Source organism: Corvus cornix, chromosome 18, assembly GCF_000738735.6.
Source record: "Corvus cornix cornix isolate S_Up_H32 chromosome 18, ASM73873v5, whole genome shotgun sequence".
Lineage (NCBI taxonomy): Eukaryota > Metazoa > Chordata > Aves > Passeriformes > Corvidae > Corvus > Corvus cornix.
Genome location: NC_046347.1, coordinates 690,319 through 713,856, shown reverse-complemented (window position 1 = coordinate 713,856; position 23,538 = coordinate 690,319). Strand labels below are relative to the sequence as shown.

The 23,538-nt window shown below is 59.5% G+C and overlaps 1 protein-coding gene across 4 annotated transcripts in view; it reads left to right on the top strand.

The window, feature by feature from the left end:
- PIK3R6 (phosphoinositide-3-kinase regulatory subunit 6) overlaps positions 1–22,985 on the top strand; it is a 30,123-nt gene extending 7,138 nt beyond the window's left edge. For 2 of the 4 annotated variants that reach the window (XM_039562545.1, XM_039562543.1), the window contains exons 2-20: positions 4,396–4,492; positions 5,098–5,181; positions 6,183–6,274; positions 8,421–8,489; positions 9,039–9,171; positions 10,530–10,599; positions 10,971–11,154; positions 11,833–11,980; positions 12,912–12,998; positions 13,581–14,034; positions 14,238–14,337; positions 15,098–15,214; positions 15,646–15,756; positions 17,260–17,350; positions 17,678–17,748; positions 17,980–18,070; positions 18,486–18,556; positions 19,565–19,677; positions 20,334–22,985. In XM_039562545.1, coding sequence (XP_039418479.1) covers positions 4,480–4,492; positions 5,098–5,181; positions 6,183–6,274; positions 8,421–8,489; positions 9,039–9,171; positions 10,530–10,599; positions 10,971–11,154; positions 11,833–11,980; positions 12,912–12,998; positions 13,581–14,034; positions 14,238–14,337; positions 15,098–15,214; positions 15,646–15,756; positions 17,260–17,350; positions 17,678–17,748; positions 17,980–18,070; positions 18,486–18,556; positions 19,565–19,677; positions 20,334–20,490 — 2,256 coding nt within the window. In that variant the 5' untranslated portion in view covers positions 4,396–4,479 and the 3' untranslated portion in view covers positions 20,491–22,985. Of the gene's footprint in view, positions 1–563; positions 666–771; positions 855–4,395; positions 4,493–5,097; positions 5,182–6,182; positions 6,275–8,420; positions 8,490–9,038; positions 9,172–10,529; positions 10,600–10,970; positions 11,155–11,832; positions 11,981–12,911; positions 12,999–13,580; positions 14,035–14,237; positions 14,338–15,097; positions 15,215–15,645; positions 15,757–17,259; positions 17,351–17,677; positions 17,749–17,979; positions 18,071–18,485; positions 18,557–19,564; positions 19,678–20,333 lie in introns of those variants that run through there. The other 2 variants (XM_039562544.1, XM_039562542.1) reach the window with 2 other exon arrangements.
- The last annotated feature ends 553 nt before the right edge of the window (positions 22,986–23,538 follow it).

The following is a 23,538-nucleotide window of genomic DNA, read 5'->3' as shown; positions in this document are numbered from 1 at the left end:
CTGCCTGCACAGCCAGGAGGGCTGGAGGCTGGAAAGCTGCCTTTGTCCTGCTTTCCTACCTGTGCAGCTGTGCTGGCGGTCGGGATCCAGGCCAGAAATAGTGGATGCTGCACTGGCAGACGGACAGGGTCTAAGAGGAGAGAGCAAACAGGATGCACCACCTGCCTCTGGTGGGGTCCCCTGCAGCTCCAGCCCGGTCTGGGGTGAGGATGTGAGGGGTTAAGGGGTGTCAAGGATGCTGCTGGAGCTGTTTCTCGGTGTTCGGGAGCTGCCAGCTGCAGTTCGGAGCAGCCCAGAGGATGCAGTGCCAGATCCCCAGCGTGCCCTGGGGGACGCGGCCCTTCAGCTCCCACATCCCCTCCGCTCCCATCCCATCCCCGTGCCCCAGCCGTGCCAGCTGCAGGAGGCAGCCCCGCTGGGCGGGTGCCCGGGGCCGTGCCGGGCTCTGATGCGCCGCTTTCAGAACCAGCCTCGCCCGGGGGAGCCGCGGGCAGACGAGGGAGGGCGGCACGAGGGGGTGGCGAATTTGGGCTGTCCCCAGGACATTTGTCATCCCATGACGACACTCCCTGAGCCCGTGTGCTCGTGTGTCCCCTCGGGCTGAGCGCTCCCCACGGCTCCCGCGGGACGCTCCGGCGCTGAGCTCTCGCCCCTCGCTGCCAATGGTATTTGTGAGATCCTTCCTTGCTCCGGGCGGCTGCGGCAGGGTGGGAAGGGCTGGGATCGGGGCGGTGACTGCGGTGGGATGGGGAGAAGGCAGAGCCGCTCTCCCGTGCCGGTGCGAGGCGCGCGTTTCTCTCTCTCTGTGGCGGAGCTGATAAAGAGCCCCGGGAAAGCTCAGCCGTGCCCGGGCGGTGAGTTTGTAGCTAAACCCGGGCTGTAGAGGCGCGGGGAGATGGCTTTGGGGCGGATAAATATAACCGGGAGAACGCGAGGGGATGTGCTCCGTGTGCCGCTGTGGCACCGCTGCCCTCGGGCAGACGGGGAGGGGGGACAGGGACATCCCCAGGCTGCTGTGCCAGCCCAGCTCCAGGTGGTGGCATTTGGGATCCACGGCAGGGTGTGCCGGGAGCAGAGAGGATCCCTGGACACTCTGGAGCTTCCCAGGGGAGCCTGGTTTGCTGCCAGCCCGGCTCCCACCACCGCAGGGTTTGGGGTTTTCTTTCGTGGCTTCAGCTATTTCTGCCTCGCTTCAGCTATTTCTGTGCCTCTCGTGCTTCAGCTGGTCGGGGGATTTGGGGTTTGGTGTTTCCGCCGGTGCTGATAGCCTGTGAGGCAGAGCAGGAGGGCTTTGGGGGGGCTGTGCAGCCCCACATTTCCAGGGGACAGCCTGAATCACTTCACGGTGGGGCTGAAGTGACTCACCTGGATGGACACACCCCCGTCCCTCTGTGTGGGATTTCCCATCTCACACCAGTGGCCTCACAAAGGGCTGAGCTTCAACCCCTGCCACGGGGCTGAGAGGGAAATACCCTTTTGTGGGGCCAGGGATGAGCTGTTCCTCCCGTGGTTCCTGACAAGGGTGAGTGAACGTGGATCCTCCTTCAAGGAGGACAAGGAGCAGCCCAGCCTGGGCTGTGTGTGGGGACCGATGACCCTACCGGGACAGTGACCTGCTGGCTGTACCTGCTGGTGCCCAGGACCCTCCAGACACACCCAGAAGTGTTGTTTGATCTGCTGGAATCCACCTGGTGACAATGGCCTTGGTGCCTGTCCTGCTCATGATCAGCCCTCAGAGAAGGGGGAGGGCACTCGGGGCGGTGTCCCCGGCACTCGGGGTGCTGTCCCCAGCACTCGGGGTGCTGTCCCCAGTGTTCCTCCCTGCCTGTAAGGATTAGGGAAGGGACAACCCTGGAGCGAGGTGACAGCTTCCTTGTGCACACCCAGGCCTGAGCAAACGGGGATCCCTGCTTGGGAGGAAGGAGCTTCAGAGGGATGACATGCAGGGGGAGGATGGAGAAGTGGGAGGGAGGCAGAGGCTGGAGGATCCCAAAATGGGACAGAACTTCACCTTGAATTAGCTGGGCTGAGACAGAGCAGCCGTACAAACTGCTCCCCACCCTGGGCCCCCTCTGCCCTGCAGAGGAGGGGCTGAGGAGGCGCTTGCGGGGTGCTCAGCCAGGTCCTGCTCTTGCTGTCTCCAGCACCTGTAGCTTGGAACAGGAGGATTCCCTTTAAGCCTGCAGTTCCCTTTAACCCACGGCTTTATCTGCCCCTGTCCAGGGTGAGCTGCACTTTCACTGCCAAGCCCTTCACTTCTAAGAATAGACCCAGATGTTCCCCACAACTGCCCCAAACTCTTGGGAAAGGTGGCTTTTAGGTCACTAAGGGCTTTTGCACTACAAATCTCAGAATTATTGAAACCTGAAGGGAGAAATGGCACTTCTCTTCTTGCCCTTCCTGTTTCATTTTTTTTCCTGCAAAAGGCATAAAATCCAGCTGATGCCACGGGTATTTTAAGAATTGCGGAGAGGAAGTGGAGATTTGCAGCTCTGCAAAGAAGTGGGATGAATGCAGAGAAGGCTCTGGTCTTGCTGAGCTGGCAGACAGCAAAACACCCGGCTTTGGGATGAGCTGTGCCTCGTGTCTGCCGCAGGGGAGGGAGGAGATCCAGGGGGAGGAGGGGGACAGAGCAGAGAAACCCTCCTGGTGTGGATCAGGGAACCTTCCCGGGCTTCTGGGGAGCAGTGACGGGTTCCCGGATAAAGGGGCTGAGTCCAGCAGGCACTGGGACCAGTGCAGGGTCCATCCCCAGAAATGGGGACGATTTCCCTTCCTCGTGCCAGGGATCCTCTCAGGAGAGCTGTGGCAGGCAGAGAGGCTGCCTGGAGGCCGCTGCTCCCCTCCCTCTGGGCCGGCAGCATCCCCGCCTGCCGTGCGGGGATCGGGATGGGGCACGGTCAGTGCTCAGGGTCTGCCACCCTCACCCTCGGGGAGCACAGCAGGTAGAAAACATTCCCAGGGAAAAGGGGGAATTTCTGCTCGTTTGGGTTTTTCTGCTGGTCAAAACCACTCCTGTGAAAAGGGGGATTTTCTGCTCGTGTGGGTTCCTGTGCTGCTCACAGCCAAGGAGAAGCAGCGGCCAGAGCCTGGCAGGACCCTGACTGACCCCAGCCTTCCTCAGAGCCTGTTCCTGGGCATGTGCTTTCATCCTCTTCTCCCCTGACCCCTGCCTGTCCTCCCCTGGACAGCGTGGCTGGTTCTGAACGTGCTGGGGACCAGTTTTTGTCACTTTATGTTGAATTTTCGCGGGAGGCCCAAGCACTGGGAGCAAGCACAGGCACCGCGGGCTCAGCCTCAGCCACTCTTTGCTGCCAGGGAGGAAGAGGAGCCCTTTTGAAGCAGACAGGTGAACCGAGAACCAAAGTTTCTCGGGCGGGAGGAGCTCACGCCGGTCTTTGCTAAATTTGGAAGCTCTGCCGGGCCGTGGCCAGCAGCGCCCACCCCCGCACTGCCAGGAGGATGCGGATGTGGGGAGCCACCGACACCTTTAGCCACATTCAGCTGCTGCTTCCTCCGGCAGCAGAGCCGAGAGGAGCCCGGGGCGCAGCCCTCGGGGGCAGAGCCCGGGGGTCTCCCGCGGCTTCGGGAGCGCGGTGCTTTTCCAGCAGAGCTTTAATCCTGGGAATGGCAGTGCCAGCAGCTCCTCCCTGTGTCACGCTGCTGTTGGCGTTTGGTGCCTCGTGCACGGGAGGGATTGGGAGAACCATTCCCTGTCCTTCTGCAGCCTGGGATTCTAGGGGAGATCTGTGGGTTTGGAAACGAGGAGGGTTAACTGATGTTCTCCTGTGCCCCAGACTGACATTCCAGCGGGCACATCCCGGTCCTGGCTGTTAAAGGAAACCTCTGAGGAGTGTCTGGGAGCTGCTGTGAGCGGGATGCTCAGGGGCGCGAGTGGTGCATGGCAGGGACACTCCCACACGTGTCCGTCCTCCTCCTGCAGCTGCAGACTGTTGGATTTGGTGATGGAGATTTACAGATTTAGGAACTACCTGGGTGGAGTTTGGCCCTAATTCTTCAAATTAAATAGAAAAACATCTTAAATAAAGGGAATTCGGGCTTTCCCTCCTCCTTTTTATTCCTAGATGAACCTTGCATTTCAGTTTGGCTTAAATTGAACATTTCTTAAACCCTGGGAGGATGAGGATCCCGATCCTGCCCTTCTCAGGGATGCTGCTGCTCATCCCTGGGGAGCTCCTTGCTGCAGGATGCTTTGGGGGCCAAATATTCCACTGGGATCAGCTTGGAGCTGGAGGTTTCTGCCCCAAACACAGCCTGTGCTCACCCCTAGGGCTCTGCCTCTGCCCCACGGGAGGTCCCACGGGGTCCTGGTGACTTTGTGCTCTCCCTGATCTCCAGCCCCACCTAAGCCAAGTGTGTCCTCATTTTCTGCAGGCACGATCCCGGATCTGAGGCCATGCCCGTGTGGAGTGAGGAGCTCTGTGCAGTGCCCCCACGTGCTGCAGCCTCAGCCTGGCCATGGAGAGCCCAGGTGGGTGATGCTGAACCCCCGGGGGGCTGGGGAGGGGGGTCCTGATGAATGAACCCTCGCCGACCTCTCACACCTCGATTTCCCTCTGTTCAAGCACCTGGGTGCTTTCCAAGGCGTTGGCAGGTGCTGCTGGAAGATGGGAAACGAGGCACAAAGCACTGCAGGGGCAGCCGAAAGCTTTGCTGAGTGGGGAGCGCTCCGATCTGACAAAACACTTTTGAGTTTTAGAGCAGCTCAGTCCGGGCAGTGCCCAATGCTGAGGGGCTTCTGCTCCTCCCCAGTGCCCCGTTCTGGGTTCGTTTTGGTGGTTTCTATATCTGATGTGAGGGGTTTTATTGACCGGGGGGAGAGGAGGGCTCTGCACGGCTCAGGCGTGAGCTGTCCTCGGCAGAGCTTCTGTGCCACACATCCCTGCAGGGGCACCTCGCTCTCCAGTTGAGCTCCAGGGCCACCAGTCCGTGGGGTGGCATTCCCGAGCCGCTCCAGTGGCCTTGGGGACAGCTCTGTTGATTCCATCGCGGCTCACCCGGGCTCTGAGGGCTGTGGGGAGGGTTCTGTCCCCTCCGGGGTGCTGGCCTGGCTCACGTCCCCGTTGTCCCTTGCAGAGGTGGAGTCGGACATCCTGCGGCGGGTGCGGGCGCTGCTGCGGGAGCTGGACGGGCACCACCCGTCCTGCCAGAGCGACCGAGGTGAGAGGGGCTAGCACGGCCCGGGGTCCGCTGGGCACTGCCTGGCCCCAACACCCCCCATTCCCCTCTCAGTGCCAGCAGGGGGATACGGTGGCTTCACTCATTTCCCCTTCCTGACCCTCTCCCGGAGGTGCCAAATCCTTGCTGAGCTGCATCCGTGCCCCAGCAGCCTCGGTCACCACCGTGTGGCTGTCCCCCCCTGCACAGCCCCAGCAGCCCCCTGCACGCCCCTCACTCGCCCGGGGCCAGCATTAAGCTGCGACATAAGTGCAGAGCCCCCAGCTGTGACACCGACCCCTCCCACAGCCCTGTCCAGCTCTCCGAGCTCCGAGCTGCGGTCCCGCTGTCCCTCTCCTCGGGGATGTTCCTTTGCCGTGCCCTGCCCAGCGCCTCCCTGAGGACTCGGTTATTTCCCTGCGTTATGGGTTTGGAGGATGAAGCTGTTACAGCCTGGGGAAACGTAACGAAGTTTGAGAAATTGAGTTTGCTTGGAGCACACGGAATATTTTACAGTTAATTAAATTCGATTTTGCCTGGAATGAGCCTTGGCATCCTCAGGGCTGAGAGGTTTTGTGGTCCCCGCTCTGAGGGTGAGCTGTTGGCAGCCAGGGGCTTGTGCTGGGACCAGTAGGATCCCAAATTCCTTGGGGCAGGTGGGGAAAGCAGCTGGGCACGAACAGAGCAACAGAGGAACAGGAAGCAAACTCCACATCCCTGCTTTTCTCCAGCCCTAGGATCTCTAGGAGCCATTCCCAAGGGTTTCCCAGAATTAGATCCAATACATCAGTGCTGCACCCAGGCCCAGGGCAGGGGCTGGCCTGGCCCTTGCAGAGGCTCAGAGGTGGAGGCAGAGGGAAGAGGAGCCTGGTTTAGCTCTCAGTGATGCCTGAGCAGCGTGCCAGGGGGGATTTTTGCAGCTCCAGTGCTCAGGTCCCTGATTCCCCTGTGAAACCTCACCCTGATCCCTCCATTGGCGACCTTTCCTGGCTCTCACTCCTCAGGAATGCTGCGATGGACCCTGCACAAGAAAATCGACCAGAATCCCAGCACCAGCTGTGTCCTGGTCAGGATCCTGGTGAAGGAGCTGGAAAGGGTGAGTGCCACCTCCGAGAGGGGGATGCCATCTCCGAGAGGGGAGTGCCACCTCGGAGAGGGGGATGCCACATCAGAGAGGGGAATGCCACCTCGGAGAGGGGGATGCCACATCAGAGAGGGGAATGCCACCTCGGAGAGGGGAATGCCACATCAGAGAGGGGAATGCCACCTCGGAGAGGGGAGTGCTGCCTCCGAGAGGGGAATGCCACCTCGGAGAGGTGTCCTGAGTGCAGGGCTGCCCCCGCTGTGCCATGAGCTGTGCCATGAGCTGTGCCATGAACTGTGCCATGAGCTGTGCCATCAGTTGTTGTGCGCTGGGGGAGGCAGAGCGATGGGGCTCAGCTCCACCTCAAACAGGGGTTTCAGGGCTTTGAGGCCTGGCTGGGCACTGGGGCTCAGCACAGAGTGAAAACCCCTGAGGGACACCAGGGCTTGTCCCAGCTGATGCTTTGTCCCTACAGTGTCACTGAGCCGCGGCAGAGCCAGGAGCCCCCTCAGGCTCCTCCCTGCCACAGCAGCCCGAGGCAGGCAGCCCTTACACTGATAAACCCTCCCAGCCACCCCAAACTTCCCCCACCCCTCCCTCCGTGCCCTCAGGTAGAGCGGAAGTTCCTCCCCCACATCTCTCGTTTCTACCCCTCCCAAGCCCGTGCCCTGCCCTGGAGCCACCGGTGGAAACCTGCGAGGGCTTTGGGTTTCATCGATTTCTTACCTCATCTTCTGGTCTGTTCGAGCCTTCAGCAGCCTCTGCATCCTGGTGTGACCGCGTTTGTGGTCTGGGGATGTGTCATCTTCTGAGCCTGCCTCAGTTTACCCAGGGCCCTCGTTCCCCTCCTCCTCCTCCTCACCCCACAGATGAGCCCCCGCTCCTTGTCCCCCATCCAGAAACCTCCCTGGGCCATTTTCTCTGCATCTCTGCTACTTCTCCTTTGACCTGGGAGGCTGGAGCAGCCCTGCGGAGCTGTCACCTCCCTCAGCACTGCCGTGTCCCCCCAGTGCCAGCCCAGCCCAGGTCCCTGTGCACACACCCAGCACTGTGAACATCCAGCAGTGATCCCAACCCCAATCCCAGTTCCCAGCCCAGCCCTGATCCCAACCCCAGTCCCAGTTTCCTTGCTCCGAAGCAGCTCTGGGGTTGTTTGCAGGCTCTCTGTCTCATCTTGAGGCAGTTCAGCTTCCATCAGTGCCCTGGAGAGGGATTTTATCCAGGGGCTTTCACAAATCCAGACAGGAACATCCACATCAGCCTTGGCTGTGGATTCAGGGATTGTCCCTGAGGATTTGAGGGCTGCTTTCCTCTGCAGAAGCCAGGCCAGTCCTCCCCTCTAGCTGTTATCACTCTGTCACTCTTATCTTCCCTTGCCCAGGAGGGTGTCAGCCCTCTTGCTCTGTAATTCCCTTCATCTCCCTGAAGCTCTTCCAGGAAATCCCTGTCACTTGGGGCTTTTGTGGGTTTTCTCACTCCTCAGCAGCTCTGAGCCATCAGCACCAGGCAGGGATGATAATTTAGCAATTTCATGCCTGAGTTCCTCCAGGGCCGGTCCCAACTCAGCAGTTCCCTGCTATTCGTTTATTGAGGTTTTCTCCGGCTCTGCTGCCACCGGCTCCGGTTAGCTCAGCTCCACCAGCACAGCGGCCCTGGGGAAAGGGGCCAGAGTTATCTTAGGGGTGGGAATTCTTTCCCAGGGTTATCCAGGGGCATTCTCAATGCTGGAGCTGTTGTTAGAGCCAGACCAGGCTGCAGGGTGGGGCTGGAGCATCCCTTGGATTCCCATGGGCCGGGATGGGGACCCAGGACGGGAACACCTCCCTGTTCCCTCTGCTCCCACCCCACCAATCCCAGGCCAGGCTTTTCCCAGAGGTTTTGTGTTCATGCAGGAGCGGAAAGGAGCTCCCCAATGAGCTCAGTTGGAAACCTTTGCTCGCCCTCTCCCATCCTCCCCTGTGCACCTCCCCAGGGACATCCTGCCCACCCTAAAAGCCTGTGGAGGGATCCCAAACCCCACCCTGATCCAGGGATCCCCCCTAAGCCAGGATGAATTCCCGGGCTCAGAGACAGAGCCTGGCATGCGCTGGGGGCTCTGGGGCAGCTCTGCCCAACCCAGCGCCCTGCCAGGACCTGACTGTGCCCTCTGCTCCCACAGGCAGAGCGAGGGGACCTCCGGCACTACATCATCCCCCTGCTGCACACGCTGATGTACACCTTGATACAGGTGAGCTGCGCCTTGATAAGGGAGCCCGTGCCTTGATAAGGGAGCCTGCACCTTGATAAGGGAGTGTACACCTGGATACAGGGAACCTACCCCTTGGTAAAGGGAACCTACACATTGATACAGGAACCTACCCTGGGCCTCACTGGGGCAGCATCCAGGGACATCAGGAGTCACAGCAGGGGCCACCTGAAGCCACTCAGAACCTGGAACAGCCACTCAGAGCCAGCGAAGCTCTGGGACTGCCCCGGGTGGGCTCAGCTGTGCATTTCCCATGTCCCTGTGCCACGGGCAGTGCCAGGTCCTTCCACCTGACCCCTTTTCTGGAGGCCTTTCAGTGCCTGGTGGCACAGGAAGCCCCAACCTGGCCAAAAAAAATGTCCCCAAGCTCCAGTGGGTATTGCTGGAGGTTTCCAAGCCACTGCAGGGCCTGATCCTGCTCCATGCTTTGCATTTAAACCCGTGGTGAGTTTGGGGCAGTGAACTTGGTGCCCTCCCAGCCCGAGGGCTGTGTGGGAGCAGATTTAGGGATCACTCCCTGTCCCTCTGCAGGCTCCCTGCATCCCTGACGAGCTCTGTGCCAGGGTTTATGACTTCTGCAAGAGGCTGCTGACCCTGCCCAAGCCCTTCTGCACCATCGGGCTGGCCTATGCCAGCAGGCTGAAGGTGGAGAGGACAGCCCCAGGTAAGGGGGTGCCCCTGCCCCATCCCTGCCCAGCACAGGGGAGGGCTGGGCCCTCGAGGGGTGGTGTGAAGAAAATCAGCTCTAAACCAGCCCAAACCAGATCAAAACCTGGCCAAACCCAGCTCATTTTGGGGAGTTTTGGGGGATTTCCACACCTGAAGAGCTTTGCCTGATGCACTGAGCCATGGCTGGGATTCCTGTGGGACTGGACAAACATTTGGGGTTTTGGGAATGTGTTTGGGTGGGAGGGTTCCCCTCTCCTGGTCTCAGCCTGCTGAGCCTCTGTTACCATCAGAGAAACTTGGGATCATCCTGCTCTCAGTGTAGGCACAGCTGAGCCAAGTCCAGCCCACCTAATGCCAGAGATATCAATAGATGTTTATATACACAGACATCCTCTTTCTCTGTGGGAAACGAGCTGTTCTGCTCCCAGCCTGGACATCCCCGTACATTTTGAGGTGTCTCCTTTCTGGAAAGGGAATTTTCCATCTGGGATTGCGGCTCAGACCCACGTGGGCTCTCCGCCAGGCTGTGGCCACTGAGACGTCAGCGGTGGCTGCAGGAACAGCCCCGTGAGCGAAGCAAGCCCAAGAACACCTGGTTTCCTTTTTGGCTGTGTTCTTTTCCTCTGTTCTTATTAAAGTCCTTCTCGTTAAAGTTCTCTTTAACAGGAGCCTTCCAAAGCAATCCTTTAAAGCAGAGCAAGGTGCAGACACCCTGTGAGGGGGAGGTGAAACAGGAGAAACCTGGTGGGGAATTTTGGTGCCATTTTGGGGAGGCTCAGCCCACCCCCGTCACCCCAACCACTCCTCCCCAGCGCTGCTCTGGCTGGAGCTCCACGGGGCACCTTTATCTCCCCTGACTTTTGGTAGAGGAACGGTTCAGTGTGGAGAGAGGGGATCTCCCCCTCAGAGCACCACAGGGCTCACAGGGTGATTGTCCCTGAGCCAGGACAGGAGGAGGGATCCTCACCCCTGAGCAGGGGGAGGGGGAAGTGCCTCTCTCCTGATCCGGAGATCCCTGGTGCTCCTCAGATGCCCCCAAACACCAGGCCAGCAGCAGGGCTCTTCCTCCTGCTTCCAGCTCCGCTCCCAAGCTCATGATACCCTAAACAAAGGAAGGGAAACACAGGAAATTGTCCCAGAATAGAAGGGGGTTTCTTTTTCTGGAGCCTGGCCTATCTTTGTCCTTGGCTATTTTTAGCTCTGGCCCAGTTCCGGGCTGTTTAGCCTCATCTCGGTGGGTGTTCCCTGACTTGGCAGAGCCACCTCAGCCCCTTCACCTGGGAGCAGCCCTGGCTGCTCCAGGAGCTGCGCTGCTCCTGCTGCTCTGACCCCGAGTGTTTATCCCCTTCCCAGGAACCTTGTACCAAAGGATGGTCATCTCCGAGCAAAGCCTGCGCAGCGCCCCGTACCCCTACCAGGAGAGGTGGGTGCTGCCTCTCTGCAGGGGGTGCGGCTTCTATTTTGTGGCCTCTTAGGGAAACCTGTCCTTTCCCGGCACTCTGAATTAATCTCCGCTGGAACAGACAAGCTGGGCCTAAACCACGTGGTTTTGGGGGACACGACTGGGTGACGTCCAGTACCTCGCTAAAACTTTGCACGGGGAGAGGCACATTCCTCCTGTGTCCCCAATTATTTTGGGAGGCAGGGAGCTGCCCTTGGAGGGGAGACAGGGTGGAGAAGGGGAATATCGACAGCAATAATCAAAAAAGAGAGATGTGAGCTGCTCCTGCCAGCCCTGGTGTCAGTGACAGTGGATCTGCAGCTCCCTCTTTCCCCACCCTCCTGTCCCCACAGGATTTTCATCTTTGCTGACCCAGAGCTGCTGCCCGAGGCCATCTGCACCGCCCTGGTCACCGACACCGAGGCGGCCCGGGTGTCCCAGAGCCCCCGGGGCTGCATGAGCTGCGTGGTCACCCACGCCCTGCAGGCGGCCCTGGGTGACACCTGCGACATCCACGGCCTCAGGGCTCGACTCCAGGTAGTGCAGCAGCTCCTCCGGAGCTTTTCCAATGGTCCTGCTCTGGGTGGACACCTTGGAGGGGCAAAAGGTGTTTTGGCAAGTGGAGAAACCCCCTCAGCTCCTCAGCGCTGGTCTCCAGCCCTGGCAGCCCCAGTGCTGGGCTGGGGTTGAACTCAAACACCCTTCAAATGGAAAGCAGCGGCTGCAGCAGAGCCAGAGTCTGGAATCTTTAGTCTGAGTGTTGGCTTTGCCACTGATACAGCTCCTCTGAGAGCCCCTGGGCACTGCAGGAACGTCTCAGGGGAAACGTTTCCATCAGTGTTCTCCAAAACCTCCTGGAAGGAGCTGTGGGGCCGCAGTAGCGCAGATGTCCGGCTCCGAAACTTTGCAGGAGCTCTCAGCAATTCCCACCCCAAGGACACTTTGTGTGCCTGCTGTCCCCATCTCCTGAGAGCCACCTGAAGTGCCAGCACTGCTGAGATGCCCCAAGGGACACAGTGCCCATCAGCTGCAAAGCTGCCAGAAAAGGAGCTTCGAGCAGCCAGCACAGCCAGCGTCCCTCCTGGGGACAAGAGGACGTTTGTGTCCTGCTGGGAAATTATTTTTGCAGGACTTGTTTGCTCTTTCTGCCCCTCCTGCCGCCCTGGCCATGGAGCACTCCCTGCTCCCAGGTGTTCACAGCCCCTCTCCCAACAGGCCCTGCCCCCGGGGGACGTGGAGCACTGGTTCCAGCAGGTGGTGGCGGCCGTGGAGTGTGCAGGGAGCGAGGGGGGCTCGGAGCGGGGCCAGCACACGGCCAGGCTGGAGAGGATCTACCACGGCCTCCTGGGCTCCCTGCCCGCAGGTGAGCCCCAGCCAGACATTCCCACCGGGGCACGGAGCCCTCGTGTCCCCGCTGTGTCCCTGCCGTCCCCTTTAGCAGCAGGATCAGGCTCCTTGCAGTGACCCCGTGGCCAGCAGGGAGAGCTGGCCCTGGCGAGCAGATTTGTCACTGAGGAGAGGGACAATGGGAATTCCTGCTGCTGCTTCAGCGCAGGACTGGATGGGCTTTAAGGCCCCTTCCTGCCCAAACCTTTCTGTGGTGTGCTGGACGGTGGCACTGCCATCTCCTGCCATCCCTGCCATGCTCTGTTCCAGCCCGGTGCCACTCAGGACACACAGACTGTAACAAATTCCCCATCCACCACAGCTCCTCACACAGATCTGGGGTAGCCAGAGGGAAATGGGGTCATGGTTCCTCTCCTGGCTGCTCCCTGTGTCCCAACCCCTCCCCAGAAGAGCTGGAGACTGTCCCAGTGCAGGATATGGGGAGGAGCGGCCGGTTGGTGCCAGGGGGGAGCAGGACCATCACCTTTTGGGGGCAGTGAGGGGTGTGGGACCATCACCTTTTGGGGGCAGTGAGTGTTAAAGTGTCCCACTGTTGTCCCAGAGCTCTCCTGGATTTAAAGGGTCGGTGTTGGTGGGATCAGAGGGTTCAGATCACCACGAGCACTGGAGGCCCAGTGCCAGAGGAGTGTTCATTTACTCTGCAGTCCCTCTGCTGGCTGCAAGGCCAGGTCCTTCACCCCTGCCTCAGTTTCCCCATTTTCATTTCTCCCTCCCACCAACGTTGTGGACACTTTGTGATGGCTCCGTTTGTGAGAGCAGAGGCCTCACAGCCTCACCTCTGGCTGAGAGAGCCCCGGGGCTGCCTCAGCCGGTGCTCAGCACCGGGGGGTTCGTGCTCCTGTGTGGGGAAATGCTCCCGCGTGCTCCAAGCATCCTTGTTTTCCCAGGGAATGCTCCCCAGGAAGGGCTGCAGGGGACCCCTCTGCCCAACCCCAACATCAGCTTCCACCTGTGGACAGAAGATGAGCAGCTCTGTGAGTGCCCCGGGGCTGGGGGGAGCTGGGTGGGGCCTGAGCCTGGGGGTCCTGTCCCAAAGGGGTCACTTAGCCCTGACCCTTGGGCAGGGAGTTTTGGAACCATTGTCCCAAGGCCAGGCTTGTGGAGATTCGTGCTGACTGCTCCAGCCTTCCTTCCTGGGATCAGGTCAGGGGATTTGGGGAGCGAAGGGGTGAAGGAGCTGGGGCTGCAGCAGGATGTGCCCAGAGGACCTGATTTTGTTGTGGCCTGTTTTTGTTGTTGTCCCTGGCAGTGTCCAAGGCCAGGCTGGATGGGGCTCTGAGCACCCTGGTCTGGTGGAAGGTGTCCCTGCCCATGGCAGGGGGTGGGAACAAGATGATCTTCAAGGTCCCTTCCAACCCAAACCAGTCTGGGATTCTGGGATTGGAACGGTGCTGAGCTCTCTCAGTGGGAAATGGGACGGAAAGGCTGACTGCCCTTGGGCCTGTTGCTGGAGATCTCTGCTCGGCAGCTGGCCTGGGGAGAGGGCAGCGGGGGCAGGACGGGGCTGAGGCTGGCAGTGGCCGGCTGTCCTTGCTGAGGCCGCTCTGTGCCCGCAGGGAAGGAGCTGGTGCTGTTCCTCCGCCCGCTGTCGCAAAGCTGCGAGCCCGACTGCCTCGGGCAGGACCTGGACCCCATCGAGATCCAGGACATCCTCCCGGACTGTGCCTGCTGCGGGCAGAGCCGCTTCTCCGTGCTTTCCACCGACAGCGGCATCGAGCGGGACCTGCCCGCTCAGGAGGAGCCGTGCGCTCCCTGCGCCGCGGACACCGAGCACTCCCGGCTCCACAGGAAGGGGGGCATCAAGAAAAAGCTGTCCCCGCTGGACAGCGTGGCCTTCCTGCAGGCTGGCAGCAGTGGCCCCGGGGGGAAGTCCCCCGGGAAGCTGCCCAGGAGGTCGGGAGTGCCCCCGGAGCCCGCGGCCCCGCTGCAGAGGCTGCACACCGCCCGCGTGGTGCTGCTGGGGGACGACCGCATCCTGGGGCGCCTGGCACAAGCCTACCACTCCCTCAGGTACCAGGGCCAGCCGGGCTCGGGGGACAGCAGGACAGGGCGGCTGCTTTGCCCTTCAGGCTGTTGGAGCAGCCAGGGTGGCTGGGGACGGGGCAGTGACGGGGGCAGGTGGCAGAGCAGCTGCAGTGTCCTGGCACTGTCCAGCCTTGGCCAGGAGCCGCGTTCTGCCCCTTTCCCTCGGGACATTCTATTTTTCGTTTCAGGAAACGGGAAACCCGGCGAGTGTTCCTGACGCCCAGGCTGAACCTGCAGTTCTACCACATCCCCGTGGTGCCGGGGCAGCCGCACCCCTCGGCTGCTGCGGTGAGTGCCTGACAGCGGCCGGGGATGGGCATCTGGGGGAAGAGCAGGGGGATCCAGGAATTCCCACCTTCCCAAAGCAAGGAGGGTGGGAGCCAACACGGAGCTGCTGGGCTCGGTTTGGAGTCACAGCTGCTTCAGTTCTGCTTCCAGGCCCCCGATGCAGGAGGATCCATGAGGTTTAGCCAAGGACTGCTGCTTTTCCCACCTCCCCAGTGCTGAGGGGAAGCAGTTGCTGCTTGTTGAGGGCTTCACCTCGTTGGCCATGGCCCCGGTTTAGGTCTGTGAGTCACTACTTGCAGTTTATGTTGGACACATCCCCTCCCCTCTGACAGCCTGAGACAGAGAGAAATAAACAGTTGCATTTAGGATCTTTTAAGCTCAGCTGGCTGTGACCCCTGACCAACAGGCCAATATAAAAATCAGTATTTCTTCTTTTCATTCCTCATGGCATTTTTGTTCTTGAGCACCTGCTAAATGAGTTTGCCAACTTCTCTGGACTGAGCAGGGAAAGGGGAGGGATGGGGAAATGTCACAAATCTCTCCATCTCCTTATGGCTCCTGATATGGTGAACCCTGCTGTTCCTCTTTGGCTGCAGGAAGCTTCCCAGGAGCGTGAGCCAAATCCCACAGGAGCTGGATTTAGGGCTGGAAGTGGCTGGGAGAGGTTCTCCAAGTTCTCCTCACATTTTGCTCAATGCAAGCCCAGGAAAAGCAAACAATCCCTAGGCTGGAGTGAGTCTGAGCTGTGTTTCTCCCCCAGGACCACGCTGGCCCCGAGGAGCTGTGTGAGGTGGCCGGGTACCTGGGCAGAGCCGACCCCTGGTACGAGAGCAACATCAACACCCTGTGCCACATGATCCCCAAGCTGGCCACCATGGTACGAGGAAAGCCTTCCCATTTCCCAAACAACCTGCAGCGCCTGAGGAGGGGCCTGTGCCCTGCAGGGCTCTCCATGCCCAGGCAGAGATTTCCTCCTGCAAACCCTCCCCAGGGCCCTGCCTGTGGCTGCCACTGCCCCAGCCCACAAGAGCCATTTGCTGTGAGGGGTTTTTTTGACCAAGGGACAGGAAATGGCAGATTTCAAGAAAGAAAACTTTTGCTGAAATCCCCCCAGCTCTCATTTCCCGGCAGTTTGAGCCACCAGTGACAGAAACAGGGCTGAGAGGCGGGTGCAGCTCCCGTTCCCTGTGAGTGGCGAGGGCAGAGGACAGCTCATCGCTCAGCCTGTGCCCAGGAAGGTGTGACATTTTGTGGCAGGGTTTTTGAGAAGTGGCAGGGGCTGACCCAGCCTGTGATTTGCCCCCCCAGCCATCGTCGCCGAGCAGGGCCCTGGTGACCGACCTGTTCCTCACCGATGTCATCGCCTACTACGCCCGCATGGGCACCCAGCCCGTCTGCTTCCAGGTGCACGCTGTCAAGGTGGGTGGCACAGCTGGCACAGCTGGCACAGCCCCTGGGCCTCCAGCGGCCCTGCAAGGGCTGGCAGAGCTGTGTAGAGCCAGCAGAGCCAGAAGGGGCTGGGGGCTTCCAGCAGATCCAAGCCTGGATCCCCATTCCCCCCAGCCTGTCCCTCCCTGCCAGCTCCCAGTGACTCTGGAGCCCAGCTCCGCTGGAGCCAATGATCCTGGCAAGGCCATTTCAGGATCTCAGCTCAGCAACCCACAGGGATGCAGATTTCCTGCGCTGCTGGGTTCGGGGGAGCCCTGGTACCTCCTGCTGCTTTAGATGCTGGGAGCAAGCGGGGCTTTGCTGAGCAGCTTTGCCAAAACCTCCCTGTACCTTGCAGGGGCTCTGCAGGGTTTCCTGCAGCGCATTTGATTGATTTCCTGCCAGCTTTGCTGTGAAACGGTGTCAGAGCGAGGCCTGGCATTCGATAGGAGAGCAAAGAAGAGCTAAATTTGGGCACATGAAATTAACCCTCCCCTCCCTGCTCCTCTGGCAGCTCCCCCAAAGCTCAGGATGATGCAGAGACCTCCATTTATCTGCTCACAGGCACTGTGGCACCTATTGCAGCACAGGAGGAGCCCCAGCCTGGGCAAACTGGCACGAGGCTTGCAAAGAGCTTCGATAATTCCTGGTGGAGCATCCCCAGGACTTCCCTAAAAACCCATGGCCTGCCAGTCCTTGGAGCACCTGGGCCTCGGTTTGTGGCTGGGCATTTTGATTTTCTGGTGGAATTTTCTTCCGCTCTTTTCTCCTCCAAGATAACACCCGCCAGTGAGAGTGTGGGAGATTCAAGCAGGGGACGAGGAACTGGCTCCAGATGTGGTTTCCAGACAGAGGCCCCTGAGCTGCTCTCCTGGCACCCAGGGCGTGAGGCTGCCTCGGCTGCAAACACTGCCCCTGTTTCCCTTTGGGGTTAGGACCCCACTGTTCCTCTCTGGCTGCAGGAAGCTGCCCAGAGGTGTGAGCCAAGCCCCACAGGAGCTGGATGTGGGACCAGCAGTGGCTGGGAGAGGTTCTCCACGACCTGCTCCGCACATCTTGCCCAAAGAAAAGAGTCCATAGGGCTGGAGTGACCTGGTGATTTGGGTTGGATCAGAGAGAAATTGCATCCCCTGAAGCTCAGCAACACCTCAGCCTGGCTGAGCACCGGGGCAGTGCTCCCGGTGATGTGGGTGGGTGGCTGGGAGCTGACTCAGCTCTGAGGGCACAGTGACATCCAGTGGCAGGGGACACTGCCTGTGGCTCTGCTGGCCAGGTCCTCGGGGCTTCTGGCAAGGCCTGCCACGCTTCTGGAGCTCGGGGAGCAGAGCCAGGGCAGTTCCCCCATCCCACAGGAACCCTGAGTGCCATGATGAGATCCCAGCTCCCCCTTGGGTGCTCTGGAGGAGCAGTCTGTGCCACAAGCCCCGTGTGACACCCCAGGGTGACAGAGGGATCCTCAGGGATGCTCCTCTCAGGGGTGCTCCTCTCTTTCAGGTCCTGTTCCGGGACCCGGCGCAGGAGCCGGCCGAGGACGTGTTCCTCACGGAGCTGCTGACGCAGGTGCAGGACAGCCCTTCCCACAGAGGTAAGTGTGTCCCACCAGCCCCAGCCTGCACAGGGCTCCTGCCATCCCCAGAGCCCACCCACCCCATCCCTCAGCCTGCACAGCTCCAGGCCATGGGCAATACTCCTTGTTCCTGACTTCCCGAAATGCCTGGTATTTGTCCCTGAGGTTGGGCACAGACGCTGCAGTGAGTCCATCCCTCCGGCACAGAGCCTCAGCTCCTGAGGCAGGGACAGAAGGGACAGTGTGTGATGCTGGGGTGGCTCATCCCACGGGAGGATCCCTCTCTGCTGACCACAGACAGGTGGGATGAGGGAAATTCAGTCCCACCTCATTCCCTCCTTGCAGAGCTGAGCACAACCAAGAGGAAAACCACCCTGGATGGCCCTGGCATCGACCTCACAGTGACCTACAGGAAGGTGAGTGGGGCTCCCGGCACCCCAAATGTCTCTGCTCCCAGGGATGCCCAGCAGGGCACGGCTCTCCTAAAAGGAGACTGACCCTCCCTCTTTCCCTGGAATTGCTCTCCAGGCAAGGACAGAGAGGTTGTGGTGACCCTGTCAGGTCACCTCTGTGAAAAGCTGTCCCCAGCCCTCCCCACGCCCAGCCCCTCTGCCAGGGGCACTGACAGGGTCCGGTCCTGCCTGCAGGTTGTGCTCAGTGACCGGGAGAAGGAGCTGGCCCTGGCCCTGCGCTCCACGGGCCTGCTGATGAAAGCCATCTCCGCTGACGAGGCTGCAGGTGGGTTCTTCCCGCTTTGCTGAGGTTCCTGGTGCTCACTGGGGTAAATCTGGCCATGGTCCTTGGTGCCAGCTGTGTCTGGGCTGTGGGGGTGGAAGCAGTGACAGGAATATCGGCGTCCCCACGGTCTGGTTGGGGTTTTTCTCAGGAATGCCATGTCTGAGGCTCACACACGATTTAAGCGTCTTCCCTCTGCTCCAGCCTTCCTCTTTCACCCTGCCCTCAGCACAGCCTCTGAGCTTTCCGCCCCAAGCATGGTCCCACACAGTTCCTTTGCCCATGGAGCTGCTGGAGCGCCCTTTCCTGCTGTCCCGTGTGCCCACAGCCAGTGCACCCAAACATGGGGCAGGGGTCCCCAGAAAGCTGAGCCGAGGTTGTGCCACGGCCCCAGACCAACCCTCTGCTTCTGTCACAGGGCGCGGCTGTCTGAGCGTGACCATCACCGAGATCGTCAGGATCAACAACCTGGCAGGACGGTCCTTCTCAGTGAGTACCCGTGGGGTCCCCAGGCCCTGCAGGGCCAAATCCCCTACAACAGCAGGGAAAGGGCAACCCTGTGGAGAGGAGAAGGCTTTGGGGCCACCCTCCTCACAGGGTGTTTTGCAATTATTTTCCATGGAAAAATCTGGATGTTTGAGCCAAAGGCCCAGATGCCCTCCCTGCTGGTCAGTGGCCTCCCTGCTGGTCAGTGGCCTCCCTGCTGGTCAGTGCCACACTGAATCCTGTCTCAGGAGCTCCTGAATGCCTGAGCTGCTGCTGGGGTTACTCCGTGACCACAGGGACAAAGTAGAGGAATAAATCGTGGCCCCACTTGGGTCCAGGGCAGGGTCTGCAGTTCTGCCATCAGCTCCATCAGCTCCACACCTTCAGCTGCGGTGCCCCCTTGTGTTAATCCCCCCAAAAGAGATCACCAAAAGTAATTCAACAAAGCATAAACGAGGAGCAGGAACTTCACTGAATCTGTTTATCAGCTCGGAGAGATGGATTTATAAGAGAGGGGATTGAAATTTTGACTTCTGTCCTTTTTGTTTCGCTTGAGAGTTTCAGCAGACCCCAGAGGAAACGCTGCCCATGGTAATGTGTCACTGCAGTTTGGGTGGCACTAAACATTGCTGTGCCTTGGTCACTTGGGCCCTGGACCCTCTGGCTCCCCGCTGGTTTTTTTAACCAGCACATTTTGCCCATTCTTGCCTGGCTTTTGGGAACACCGAGGTGCTGCAGCCCCACTGCCCACAGAGACCCTCCATGGCCACGGAGCACAGACCTTGCCCCACAGCAGACACCCCAAACTCACAGCCTGTGCAGGGACTGCCAGTTTGGAATGTTTGTCCTTACGAAACATGGCCAGGTTGTGAATACAGAGAAAGGATTTGCTTTGTGTCACATCTGGGGTTAAAGAATAAAACCAGAGAAATGTCATTTTCTGTCCCTTTCACACCAGCCCAGGGAGGGGAGGGACACCCTCAGCAGGCTCTCCCTCCTCTCCCCATCCAGGCTGTGGCAAACAGGTTCAAAACACGGAATATCAAGATCAGGAGCCCAGAGCAGAGACCCTTCACCGTGCGGCTGGACAAGGACAGCAGGAGAACCTACAGGGACGTGATCGGGTGAGAACCCCCCGGGTGCCTGGCTCTGCACACCTCCTCTGCATCTCCTCCTGTTTTCCAGGGAGTCCTGACCCTCATACATGACAAAAACCCCACAGGCAAACCCGTTCCTTCTGCAGGGAAAGCAGGGCACAGCAGGGCTCTCCCACATTTGTGTTTTTGGGTGACGGTGTGAGGAACAAAATGGTTCTTTACACAAAAGGTGCTCTCAGTGAGACAGCAGAAAACCAGGGACAAACCTCCAGGGACAAACAAGGCTTGGCTCTCCTGAATTATGAATTATCTCACGATGCTGCTGCTCTCTTCACGGGCTGCATCCCTCACCTGGGGGTCTCCAGCACATGCAGGCAGGGGAGAGAGGATCCAGCCCTGTGGGATGGCAGGGATTAGTGTGCCTGGAACAGTGACATGGGATGTGCTGATGCTTTGAGGTCCAGCCAACACAAACTGTGAATTCCTGAGCTTCACACTGGGCCAGGCTCAGGACACTGGGTTTGTGTCAAACACTAACACGCAGCAGCTCATCTCTGCAGCCAAACCCAGCTGAACGGAGCATGAGAGCAGCTGCAGCCGGCAGTGTGAGAGCCCTCCCTCAGCAGGCAGTGCAGAGAGCTGAGGTTTGAACACGCAGTAAATATGTTCTTGTGCTCTTCCAGCCTGGAGGTGTCTCCCTGCCTCGAGCCCAGCTACTGCCTGCAGAAGACAAGGACCATGAAATGCAGCCCTCACGAAACAGAAGATGTGGGGCTTGTGAAATACCTGCCCAAGTCTCTGCTGCTGCCCATCAACACTTTTGCGGGAGTCATCCAGTGAAGGAAAGGGGAAAAAGGTGGTGTGAGTTATGACACGGGGTTATGAGAGGATGCGGGGAAAGAAAACACACTAAAAGCCACCAGTGGTGACTTTAAAAGGCAGTGGTGTGAAAAGCTGCCCCAGCAGAGGTGGGTAACCTCCGAGGGGACAGCCATGCCATGCTGGTGACAGTGTGACCACGGCTGACAGCCAAGGGCACAGCCATGCTGCAGGACTGAGCTTTAACCTTTTGCACAAGTCAGGGAAAAGCTTTGAGCTCCTCCATTCAGGAAGACCAAGGAAATCCCTGTGAGGTGGTGCTGGCTGTGCTGGTGATCCCAGGGCAGTTGGCAGCAGCAATATTTATTTTGGAGATGTCTCACAGCCCAGCAGGTATCAGGGCCTGACCGTCGGGTTCTGCACGGAAAACTCATTCTGGCACAGGGTGTCACATCTGGGCAAAGCAGCCCGAATTCCCCAGCCTGGTTTAGGACAGCTCGTGGTATCCCTGCCCTCAAGGAAGAACATCGGTGCTCAGTGCAGCTTCCGTAAAAGGCAGTGAAAACCTGCTGCTGGTTCAAAGGGAACGCGGATAACGATGGATGGTGTGAAACAGGGAAATGTGGTGCGGTGTTTGGCAGGGCAAGAACTGCTCAGGCTGCCCAGACTGTGGGATGTGTTTGGCTGTGGATGGTTCTGCTGGAAGAAGAGCCCTCCACGGAGCAGATAATGAGGCTGCACAGCAGCTCTGTGACAGCTGTGCCTTGGAGACCACCTGGGATTTCTCTGTGGCTTCACTGCACAGCCTCTGGACATCTCATCCGGAGCCTCACGAGCACTGGTGGCATTGCTGTGGTTGTACATCCCAGGAACAGCCCCTACAGCCCCAGCAGGACTGGGCCTCCCCTGTGAGCTCAGCCAGCAGTGCCCCTGTGTCCCAGCCTGCCCCACAGTCCTGGTTCGGGCTGTGCAGGTGAGAGATGCAGCAGAGTAGGGGTTGATGGGCAGGCAGGAGGCCTCAAAGGCTTCCCTGTTCCTTTCCTCTGCTGCTCCCACGGTGTAGAAACCCCGCCCTGGTTTGCAGAGGGGCCAGGCTGGGCAGTGACAGTGACAGCACAGCTCCTGCTTCCACCAGCTCAGAGCGACCCAGGGCTCAGGATAGGCATGAGGAGGACTCTGTCCTCATCCCAGTTTGTGGCTGACTGGAATAATGGATGAAATAGGATGCGTGTTATGAACCTCCAGAATATGATCTGTGGTTTCTGGAGTGTCTCCAGGGACACTTTCGGGGACATCCCTTCTATGACACTAGGATTTCTGTACTGTCCTGGCTCCCAGGTAACTCGTTCCCTGGGCTGCCTTCACTCAGGAGTGATTGTTGGCTCATCAGCCCAAAGGAAGTGTCCTTTAGCAGCTATTCCCAGTCACCTCTGGCTGACACTGGGGAATCCCTGGAGATGTGCCACAGGTGCTGCAGTGGCACTGGCAAATCCTTCCTTAGCCCCATGGCTGAGGACAAATCCTTCCCTCTGCCGTGTCTGTGCCAGGCCTGCCCAGCTCTGGGGAGCGGCACCTCTGGAAAATCCCTTCTGTTTGTCCACCTGGAACAAAGAGCCCGCCCCAGTTATCCCAGTCTGGGGTCCTGGAGCAGTTTCCCCTCAGCAGAGCTGCCCTGAGCTTGTGGCTTTTCTTGGCTGCTTGGGCCACCTCTGTTTCTAACACATGCCCAAGGCTTTGGGGTTCAGCCCTCAGACTTCCCTGGTCGCAATCTTTGTCAGCCAGCACAGGGCAGCCCTATTCCTGCTCCTGGCACAGCAGGAATTGTCCCTTCCTGTTCCCAAGTCAAAGGTTTATTCATTCCCACTCCCAATGCCACCCAAAACAACCCCTGACCCACTCCTGGGGCACAGCAGCTCTAGAGCTGCCAGCAGGATCTTCAGCAGTGTGAAATCCTCCAGGTCTCATGAAATGTTTAACCCCAAAGCTGCACCAACACCTGGAAGACCACGCTGGGCACAACATGGCCATTTCCCAAGGAATCCCCATTGGAATGCTGGCGGATGCAGCCCCTCGCTCTCTGCAGAGCCAAGCACAGCCCTCAAGCCTTAAAATCCGCCACAGGAGTCACAACTCTGCAATATCTCAGCAGCAGAATTCGGTTCTCCAGTTTTCACCTCACGACCCAAACATTGTGCTCCCCTGTGCCAGCCTGGGGCAGCAAACACTCTGTCCCTGAAGGGAGCTGAGGGGAGGCAGGAGGCTCACAGACGAGTCAGGAATGCCCTGCACAAGCAGCTGTTGTTGTTGGGGTAATGTGGGGCTTTAGGGGTGACCAGTGGCTCTGCACCCTCTGCCTCTTCAGGGCTTCACTGTGGGTTTTGTACACAAAAAGAAAATGCTCAAAAAGCCAAGAGGCTTTGGGCTGGGCTGGAGTGTGGGCTGTGTGTCCAGAGTTTGTTCTGTACAGCTGTAAATTATGTAGATGGATGATAAATTATTTGTATAGGTGTCCTAGATGATCTGTACCACAGGGTGCAATCCTTTTAATGCCGATTGAAAGGAATTAAGACCAACCCAAGCTGAAACTGCCAGTTGGTTCTTGTTGTGTGTTTGCACGCGGCTGGGGAAGGACGCCCCGCAGTTCCACCTGAACATGAGGCACGATTTCTTCCCTGTGCAGTGACCGAGCCCTGAACAGACTGTCCAGAGAGGGTGTGGAGTTCCCCTCACTGGGGACATTCCAGAACCACCTGGACACAATCCCGGGCCATGTGGTTCCCGTCCGCGTCCCCCGCGCCCCGGCCGGCCGGGATGAGGGCGAGCCCCGGGCTGGTCCCTCCGAGCCCACGGAACAGCAGCCGCCGCTCCCCGGCTTGCGCGGGGCACCTGGGCTGGGTGATCGCTGCGGCCCCTTCCAGCCCGAGCCATCCCGGGGTCCTGCGGGACGGGGACGCGCCGGGCCATTCCCGTGCCAGTGCCGGGCCGTTCCCGTGCCAGTGCCGGGCCATTCCCGTGCCAGTGCCGGGCCATTCCCGTGTCGGTGCCGGGCTGTTCCCGTGCCGGTACCGG